Source organism: Aplosporella prunicola, assembly GCF_010093885.1.
Source record: "Aplosporella prunicola CBS 121167 unplaced genomic scaffold K452scaffold_21, whole genome shotgun sequence".
In the NCBI taxonomy this organism is placed as follows: Eukaryota; Fungi; Ascomycota; class Dothideomycetes; order Botryosphaeriales; family Aplosporellaceae; genus Aplosporella; species Aplosporella prunicola.
Genome location: NW_022983549.1, coordinates 44,350 through 53,186, shown reverse-complemented (window position 1 = coordinate 53,186; position 8,837 = coordinate 44,350). Strand labels below are relative to the sequence as shown.

The following is an 8,837-nucleotide window of genomic DNA, read 5'->3' as shown; positions in this document are numbered from 1 at the left end:
AAAAAAAAAAAAAAAAAAAAAAATAAGGTTATCGAGTAGTTAAAATTAATTAAAAGTTAGTTTTCTTTTTTTATAGCAGACCAGACTGGTAGATGGAGAGACGGTGATGGTGGGATGGATAGGTGGATGGAAATGCAGGAAATAAGTGCACAGAGGAGCAATTGAATGAACGGGGCGGGACGCGTCGTCTCCCAACAGGTAGCAGGACAAAGACGCAAGTAACAAACCGCGAGTAGCAAACCGCGAGCAAGGTGAGCAAAGCGAAGCAAAAAAGAAAAACCATGAGATTGAACCCTATGCTGCGCCCTTCCGCTGCAGCCGCAGGGCTCTTGTCTTCGTCCGGCCAGCTCCCGTCTATTGCGCATACACGTATGTACATCGCATCGCGCCTCCTTCCACACCTTCCATGCATTCATCTCTCCCCAATTCTTTTCGTATTGTGTTTCTGACCACGCAGGCGCATCCGCCCAGCGTGTTTTCCGAGTTGTCTGCCGGCCCCTCTCCCGCCCGCTCATTCACACGATCCCGTCCAAGCTCGGGTAGTCACTCCACCGCACACCAATTCACGCGCTCGCATATATACACCGAGGCCAGAGAGCCGGGCGGCGTGCGCGCAGGAGGGAGTCGCTTAGTCGTCATAACCCTCGGGGATAACGCGGGGGCCCTTGGGGACTGCGGGGGGAAGACGTCAGCCGCCGCATCGAGACGGGGCAGAGCCATTGAGGCGTGTCACTCACTGGGGTAGGTCATGGGGATCTCCGGGCGCGGGTCGTCGCCAATGAGGCGGCGGAAGGGCGGGGCGGCGACGACAATGGCCGGGCCCATGAAGCCGACGACGAAGCTGTAGAAGACGGCGGGCTTCTCGTGCGAGACCCAGCGCATGTAGCGCAAGGGGGTAGACCAGAAGCGGGGGGCGGACATGGTGGTGGTGGAGGTGGGTGGGTGGGTAATCAATGGCTTGGGACTGGGTAGGTATAGACGGGTAGGTAGGTAGACGTAGGTTGGCAGCGGGCGGAGGTTTGGATTCTCCGCCGGAGGGAGGAGCTCGGGCCCGGCTTGGCGCGGCGTGCGCGGTCCCTTACGCATCCACGTATGCCACAGCTCAAGCCGAAGCTCTCCAAACTCATCGTCTAGCTACTCTTCCCCCAATTCGAGACGATGCGTTGGTTGCTTTCGCTGGCTTGCCTGGCCTTGCTGGGCCTTGCGAGCGCCCTCAGCTTCTCCGGCCCCCGCACGCTGGTTGTGCTCGAGGAGTTGGCCGACAAGGACAAGTATTCGCTCTTCTGGGCCGACCTGACCTGTACATATCTCACCATTGATTTGATCCTCTCCAATTGCAATTGCTGACGCCAATTCTCCCAGCCCGCGGCTTCTCCCTCGATTTCGCCTCGCCCAAGTCTGAATCGCTGTCGCTGTTCAAGCATGGCGAGCGCGCCTACGACCACGTCCTCCTCCTCCCGCCCAAGAGCAAGGGCTACGGCCCGGCCCTGTCGCCGCAGCTCGTCCTCGACTTCCTCAACAAGGACGGCAACGTCATGCTCGCGCTGGCCGGCGGCCAGACCGTCTCCGCGGCGGTGCAGAGCACGCTCCTCGAGCTCGACATCCACCTCGGCCCGGACAAGACGTCGCTCGTCCTCGACCACTTCGCCCACGACGCCAACTCGGCCTCGGAAGCCCACGACGTCGTGCTCGTCCCGCGCCCGCAGGCCCTCAAGCCCGGCGTGCGCAACTTCTTCGCCGGTGATGGCGTCGTCGCCGTTCCTCGCGCCATGGGCCAGCTACTGGCCAACGCCTCGCCGCTGCTCGCGCCCATCCTGCGCGCCCCCAGCACCGCCTACACGCACAACCCCAAGGACGCGGACGCCGAGGCTGCCGCAGAAGACCCCTTCGGCATCGGCTCGCAGCTCAGTCTCGTGACCGCTTTCCAGGCCCGCAATAGCGCCCGCTTCGCGGTTCTGGGCTCGGCCGAGATGCTGCAGGACAAGTGGTTCGACACGACGGTCAAGAACGCCGCCTCCGGCGAGGAGGAGAAGACGGCTAACCGCGAGTTCGCGGCGCAGCTCACTGCGTGGACCTTCAAGGAGAAGGGCGTGCTGAAGGTCGGTCGCCTGCGGCATTGGCTCAGCGAGGACGAGAGCGCTCAACACCTCGGCCTCAATGAGACGGCTGTCGGCGCCGCGGAGCACAACCCCTCGATCTACCGCATTAAGAACAAGGTGGTACGTACAACAACACGCCATAGACTAGCTTGTAGGCAAAATCCAGTTAACACACTCCGCAGGCCTTTGAGATAGAGATCTCCGAGTGGGACACCGACCGCCTCGTCCCCTTCCACCCGGAGTCTGCCGACGCATTGCAGCTGGAATTCAGCATGCTGTCGCCGTTCCACCGGCTGACGCTGGCGGCGCTGCCGGCGGTGGCGGGCGCCGACAGCACCATCTTCGCGACGCAGTTCACGACGCCGGACCAGCACGGCATCTTCAACTTCCGTGTCAACTACAAGCGGCCGTTCCTGACGACGGTCGACGAGAAGCGCGAGGTGACGGTGCGCCATTTCGCCCACGACGAGTGGCCCCGCTCGTGGCGCATCAGCGGTGCGTGGCCCTGGGTTGGCGGCATTGGCGTCACGGTTGCCGGTTGGGTGGGCTTTGTCGCGCTGTGGCTTTATAGTGCGCCTGTGAGGGGGGCGCAGGGCGAGAAGAAGAGGAACTGAGGGACTGACTGATTGATGTGATTGGTTTGGGTTGAGTGGGGGTTAGGGGTTTGTCAGAAGAAGAGAGAAGAGGATGCGGCGTGGCTATGAGAGCTGCGTTGTTTGTTTGTTTGGCTGTTATGAGTAGAAATGCTTGAGAGTGCTGCCGCAAAATTGATGATTGTTAGCGTCGCGCTGTCCGTTTACATTAAGCATTGATTGTACCTGTGGAGAGTGCAGGGCATACTTATTCCTATTCTGTTTGCAAACTGCGAAACGCGTGCGTGGTACTTTCTTTCAGCTTGTTTGCTGGTCCAGTTTGGTGTTTATTCGGCTTAGCCATGGCTGGTGAGTGGTGACTTGTTTTTTTTTTTTTTTTTTTTTTTGTTTTTAAAGTCGGCCCGACTAGTCGGGCCCCCTTGCTATGCAAGGGCTCTCTGTTTTTTTTAAGCGACTGCATCTCGTCACGGTCTGTCTGCCTGTCTTGCTTGTTCTGTTCTCCTCCTCTCTACTCTCTACTCTACGTTTAAAGGTGATGTATTTGTTGGTGACCTACTTCGCACGCGTGCTTCTTGGTCGGCTTTTTGGGAATGCTTCCTGAGGCCGCTGTACGGAGTACGGGGGTTTGGTTTGGTTTGGTTGCTCTTTTCTTGTTCTTGTGGGGAGCGTTTGACTTATGACATGGGGCTGGGAAGCCGAAAGGCGAAGAGATGGTGCGTGCTGAATATTCATGAGCCACTGATGCTGAGGTATGTCAGCTTCATGCCGGCTTGCCGTGCGTACGTCCTGTTCTTCCTGTGCTGGCTGACGAGAGCAAAGTCTTTCAGTGGGCTTTTATAGCTAGACCCTTCTCCTTGTACACTTGAGGGAGCGGCTTTCTGGCCTGTCTAGTTGTTTTCGTTTCCGTGCTCCTCCGCGTGCGGCGATCTCTGAGACTGTTGGGCCAGGCGCTAGAAAAGCCAGACTAGAATCTAGTGCGCCTCTCTTACTGATGTTCATTGGAGCGTCTGGGCTATGCGGCAAGAAGCAAATGAACGCCACGAATTGTCAGTGGCTTTGTGCGTTGAGTAAGTAAAGGATAAACGGCAAGGGTACGCTGTTGCCTTTTGACAATATAAGAGAACGAGGCATGTTGGCAACGTCAAGAGTTGCCTAATTAGTATACTAGGACCAGAGTGATCACTGCGTGACGATTGCCCGTTCGGTGGTTCATGCACATTCGCCTTGCAACCCAGCTTCGCTTCCAGGATTCCCTGCCCTGGGTTATGCAGCTTGCCTTGCGGTAGCAAATAAGACGATAGCTATGCCGACAAAGGAAATACAAGCGTCGAAAGCAGAATTGTCGTCGCAGGGGAATGGCAAACATGTGGAAGCGATTACGGCGGCTGAAGAAAGTGGCTGAAGAGAAGCAGCTGATGAAATAACCCTTGGTGTGAAACATGTCGTCGACATATGCATACGCGACGAGGGAAGCATCTGATACTGACTACAGCGAGGTCTAAGGGTAAGCGATGCCAAGTCAACTTTGTTGTCCCACTATACTCTTTATGCGACTATGTGAACCTTATTACCGTCGACATCAGTGGCTCGTGAACTCAGTAGTATATCATTACGTCTTCGAACTGGAAAAAGCAGTGTGCACTAGACCTGATTATGCTAACTCTGCAGATATAAAAGAAAGAAATGGGACCCGGCCCATTCCAGACCCGAAAACCCGTGATTATTATAATAGCCTTGACCTACACATACAGTCATGCACTGACCAAAAAGCCATGGAAGCAGTATATGCAGAAGGCGTAGGCGGCCGTAGATGCTGTGGTACAGGTTAGAGCTTAGCGGCGGTAGATGGAGGGCTTTTTTAATATTTATTCGTGTGTTAGGTGACAACTTGTCTATAATTAGTATAACCGGCGGATAGTAAGGCAAAATTCTAGGCCGTGTTAGGCTTTCAGTCGAATTAGTATCCGTGGTAGCTTGGTTCAGATGCGTGGTTCTATACTGTAAGTGTTTTGGATCGTCGCACACCTTGTGTACTCTCTTACATCACTGCCAATAGCTGCATCCACTCTGATCTACCGTTCATGACTCCACGGTGCATTAATCTCAACCATAAATCCCCCGCCTCATGGCCATTTTCTCTAAAAAATCAAACCGAGCTTCTTCTTCATCTTTACCACCAAGCTAACAGCACTTGAGCTTGCAGGCGTAACACTCACAATGAAGCTCTCACACCTTGGACTTTTCGTGGCTACAAGCCTCCCCTTTGTGGCCTCTTTGCCCCAACGCTTCACCCCGACGATCTCGCCCTCGCGCATCAACATCACTACCTCGCCCAACCGTGATACGTTCGTGGCCCCCGGAAAACGCACCAAGAGGCAAGACCTCATAGGAAATCTGGGAGACGATGTTTCGGGCGATCCATACAGAAACGACAAGTGGATCGAGAAAGTAGAAATCGAATTTCACCCCGAGAAAGACTTCACTGGCCATGAAGCCTTAGGCATGAACGTCATCCCCGTCACCCCCATCCCCCTCAATAAATGCTGCGCCTATTATGCGTCGGGCCTCGAAGAAATCGGGTCGCTCAAGATCGGGAGAAAGCTCTGGCAGCGGGGCTTGTTTGGCAAGACGAAGGATTTCGCCCCATTTCAGGGCACTTGCCATTTCTATGCGTACGTCTTGCCTGTTTCGTTTTTTGTAATGGTGGCTGCTGCTGCTTGTCGTGTATCGTGCAAGGTGCTGATCATGTGTGTACAGTTCCGGGGTAGAGGATTGTAAAACCAATGGCGATACGAAAGACAGGGCCCATGTGACACTCAGTGGGGAGATAGCGGATGTCAATGAGTACATCGATGGGCTCGGTAGCTTTTATTGCACGAATATTGCGAATAGCGGGAATGAGTAGTGGCGGGTTATGCGTCTTTGCTTTTAATTTTTTCTGCGCATGCTTACTGCTGGCTGTTTCCTGCTGATAGTGACTTTCTTGCTTTTATGTAGTGTGTGAGTTCTGGTGGTAGGGATATCACGTCTTGCAGGTCGCAATTACTTGCCTAGTAAAGCCGTAGGTTCAAATCAAATAAAGAACTGGAACCGGCTAAGTATTGCCTTTCTTTTTTAAACGTGATTATGACTATACTTCTTATAATGAGTTTTGTTCAGGCCCTATATATATACAAATACTGAAACGTATACATATACACCTTCCTGATTCTAGAGGGAGAGAAGCGGCACGGCGATTAATAAGGTTCATTAGTTGATAAATGCTTCCGCTATTCCAATTATGCTTGAGCGTGAATGTTGTTTAACACTATAGAGAATAGGTTTGACCTTCGCCGTTTATGATTTATGAGCTAGAATAAATCCCATTCATCACCGCATAAAACATATTTTACAGCGTAGCAAAAAATCCCAACGACCCAGTCAAAGCTGTAAAACAAGTACCTGCAACCGTCCAAGAGCTTTGCCAATCACCAGTTATCGCCGAGCAAATAGTTACGCCAAGAATACAAGTCCCCAGTATTACCAGCAAAAGCGCCCATATTCTGTTCCAGTCAAGGCCTTCGTTGAGGCAAATACCCCAGCCCCTCGATTTCTTTTGAAGCTCCGGGTTTAGCTCTTTATGGAGTTTCTTCGGAAGTGCATCGTAAACCCAGGTCTGGTCTTCCTGAATCAAGCCTGGGTGCAATAGGCATTCCAAGAGTAATGGGTGAGGCACAGGTGGAAACTGTTTCTCCGGGTCGGGTGTATACTTGTAATCCGGATCATCGTGCAGTGGTAAGCATTGACAGGGCGTGTATTTACAGTGTAAGTGTTGGCTAACACCGGTTTTTTGAGAGGCGCCTGCCATCAGTGTGATCTGCAATTTATCTTTGTCAGTTTCAGGGCAGTGCGTGCAGGTAGTTGATCTTACTTGTACAAACTCAACGCTCGACAGTTTCCGTAGAAAGCGCCAGGAGGACCATGGTTTAATGTGACGCGCAACTGTCTTTTGCAACTTCAAGAATAAGTCTCGGTCAGTGCGGATATCGCCAACTTCTTCTTGAACGAGCCGTTTGCAGGTCCCTGTGGTTGGAGCGCATATGAGGAGGAATAACTGCTGTATCCCGTGATTTTGTCCGCCCTGGGTAGAGTTTAAGGTGATACCAGTGGGATCTCTGGTGTTGTGTACAGGAAGATCCGGTACACTTTTTTTGTTTATGAAAGGCAAGTGGCCACTAAGGAATGTCCCTAGCGAAATTGCCGAGGATCGGCAGCTAGACCAACTGTAAGTGCTACCTTTGTCGTGGAAATGCGACTGCTTTGGCTAGCCTTCAGAGACAGCTTGAGAATTATTTCATTTCCGAAGCATCTCTGACCACCAGCAGTCACTATAAAGCATTTTACCGCACCCCTTTTCTAATTTTAGTATGTCCTGGAGAATTACGAGAATCAAAATTCACTACTTACGCAAGTCCAAGGGATGCGTTTGGTTCCAACAGGATTCGGCTTTTCCACCAAACCTATATCTGCCAAATGTTCCCTCCACGGTACGACTAAGGATGTAGGGATCGCAGAACCGAACAGCCAGGAAGATATCGAAATCCAGGATAGGCCCGATATTGTTGACTTTAGGCATCGCCTTAGCCCATAAAAGAGGCATAGGAATTTCCTGTGAAGATCTCGGACAAGTGTAGCAATATCGCTTGGGAGAGTTGGAACCAGCATTATCGAGATGAAAGGTAACATCAGTAGGGCCATGCCCTCGTTGTAAGCTACTGCAATACATAATAGGATAAAAGAGACTGTAAATCCAAGGACTGCGGTTGCTACCGTCCAAAGGTGTGCATAGGTAATGTCGTAACGAATTGCTATTCCCCAGTCATCATCTTGGTTTGGAACAAATGAGCCGGATATAGGCATTTGCCGAAGAATTAAAGTTTGCTCCTTTGGAATACGATCTGGGTGCTCAGATGCTGAACCATCAACTTTGGATCAATTGGTGGAAAACCTTGTGATAGGAAGGGCTTGTTAAGGATATAGCCAAGACGTATACCGGAGCCGCGCTTCTCTGGAAGGCAAGAACAGTTGCCAGATTGGCATTCATTGTGGTCGTGGATACGAATTACGTGTGCGTTGATACTAACCTGTAGCTTTTGTTAGCACTGATGGCGCCTGAACTTCTGGCAAGAAATGCAAATCAGCTACCCGGACGAAATCTATCGATGATATGATGTAGAAACCCCGTACGGGATATCTTTCCCGCAAGCAGGTAAACAGCTGACGATCATTTTTGATCCCCCAAACTGAAATTCTATCAATCCATTCGCCTCCGAGTCCGCAAACAATACAATAAAGCTTATGTGTATCCCACTGCTCTTTTGCTCGGCGTATGGGCTCGTAGCGGTCGTTTTGGAGCGGTGACTGTTTGCTAAGTTTCTGGATTAGAAAAAGAGTCAGTATATTATGTTTACTGTTTAAAGGCAGGTGTACAGTACCGCAGACATTGAAGAGCCTCGGGACTTTCATCGAGTAGGCTAGAGGGCGCCTGTAACTCTTATAAGGTCGAGGTGAGGGGTAGCAGCAGTCAGCATTTAGTGCGGGCGCAGGATAATCGTACCAACCCCTCACCATCGCCGCCTGTCTAATTAGGTAAGTGCTAGCAGAATACAGTCGTCGCCGCAGCGTACGGAGTTTGCTTACGAAGATTATATAAATCTACTACTAGGTATCTCTACTACCTAAGCCCGAATATAGTAATTTCTTTAAATAGTATAATTATAGATAGAAATATACTTAACTTATTAAAGACTATATTTCTGCGCGTATAGTAGAGGTACTATTAGCCTTCTATATAGTATAAACGTTATCCTAAGTAGAAGTATAGATTTACTATTAGGGGCTACTACGGTATTAGTATTATAGGAGGAGTATTAGTATATACTAATACTTTTTACTTAAATACTTATACTATAAGTAGTTAATTTCTTATAGTATTATAATATAAGTATTATATAATAAGTATTAGTATCTAATAAGTATTATACTTAAGTAAATAAGTATATACTACTTCTATTTATAGTAATACTTATACTTATTATATACCTATTACATCCTTTATTATTTAAAATATAGAAGATTTAGGCTAAAAAAAAATAACTTTTATATA

General features: G+C 50.3%; 5 protein-coding genes across 5 annotated transcripts; 2 read left to right on the top strand and 3 right to left on the bottom strand.

The window, feature by feature from the left end:
* K452DRAFT_78196 (uncharacterized protein) lies at positions 1 to 723 on the bottom strand. The gene has a single exon (XM_033547135.1). The coding sequence runs from the start codon at positions 513 to 515 to the stop codon at positions 57 to 59; it is 459 nt and encodes a 152-aa protein (XP_033394645.1). The 5' UTR covers positions 516 to 723; the 3' UTR covers positions 1 to 56.
* Positions 184 to 908, bottom strand: K452DRAFT_290040 (uncharacterized protein). The gene is made up of 2 exons (XM_033540931.1): positions 738 to 908; positions 184 to 672 (listed from the first exon to the last, which is right to left on the bottom strand). The coding sequence occupies exons 1-2, from the start codon at positions 880 to 882 to the stop codon at positions 629 to 631; spliced, it is 189 nt and encodes a 62-aa protein (XP_033394644.1). The 5' UTR covers positions 883 to 908; the 3' UTR covers positions 184 to 628.
* A 52-nt stretch (positions 909 to 960) lies between these two features.
* K452DRAFT_360696 (uncharacterized protein) lies at positions 961 to 3,084 on the top strand. Its single transcript, XM_033546362.1, has 3 exons — positions 961 to 1,300; positions 1,363 to 2,219; positions 2,282 to 3,084. Exons 1-3 carry the CDS (start codon positions 1,159 to 1,161, stop codon positions 2,711 to 2,713), a joined length of 1,431 nt encoding a protein of 476 aa, XP_033394643.1. The 5' UTR covers positions 961 to 1,158; the 3' UTR covers positions 2,714 to 3,084.
* A 1,825-nt stretch (positions 3,085 to 4,909) lies between these two features.
* On the top strand, positions 4,910 to 5,597 carry K452DRAFT_300526 (uncharacterized protein; the record flags this gene model as incomplete). Its single annotated transcript, XM_033542340.1, has 2 exons — positions 4,910 to 5,364; positions 5,450 to 5,597. The coding sequence occupies 2 exons, from the start codon at positions 4,910 to 4,912 to the stop codon at positions 5,595 to 5,597; spliced, it is 603 nt and encodes a 200-aa protein (XP_033394642.1).
* Positions 5,598 to 6,080: 483 nt separating this feature from the next.
* On the bottom strand, positions 6,081 to 7,457 carry K452DRAFT_310904 (uncharacterized protein; the record flags this gene model as incomplete). Its single annotated transcript, XM_033543369.1, has 3 exons — positions 6,081 to 6,945; positions 7,076 to 7,103; positions 7,139 to 7,457. 3 exons carry the CDS (start codon positions 7,455 to 7,457, stop codon positions 6,081 to 6,083), a joined length of 1,212 nt encoding a protein of 403 aa, XP_033394641.1.
* Positions 7,458 to 8,837: the final 1,380 nt, after the last annotated feature.

Excerpts from the sequence above, each read along its gene's own strand:
- K452DRAFT_78196 (XM_033547135.1), bottom strand. The coding sequence starts at position 515 with ATGAGCGGGCGGGAGAGGGGCCGGCAGACAACTCGGAAAACACGCTGG.
- K452DRAFT_290040 (XM_033540931.1), bottom strand. The coding sequence starts at position 882 with ATGCGCTGGGTCTCGCACGAGAAGCCCGCCGTCTTCTACAGCTTCGTC. Across the intron at positions 673-737 it reads GATCCCCATGACCTACCCCA|TCCCCAAGGGCCCCCGCGTT; the intron begins GTGAGTGACACG and ends TTCCCCCCGCAG.
- K452DRAFT_360696 (XM_033546362.1), top strand. The coding sequence starts at position 1,159 with ATGCGTTGGTTGCTTTCGCTGGCTTGCCTGGCCTTGCTGGGCCTTGCG. Across the intron at positions 1,301-1,362 it reads CTTCTGGGCCGACCTGACCT|CCCGCGGCTTCTCCCTCGAT; the intron begins GTACATATCTCA and ends CAATTCTCCCAG. Across the intron at positions 2,220-2,281 it reads ACCGCATTAAGAACAAGGTG|GCCTTTGAGATAGAGATCTC; the intron begins GTACGTACAACA and ends CACACTCCGCAG.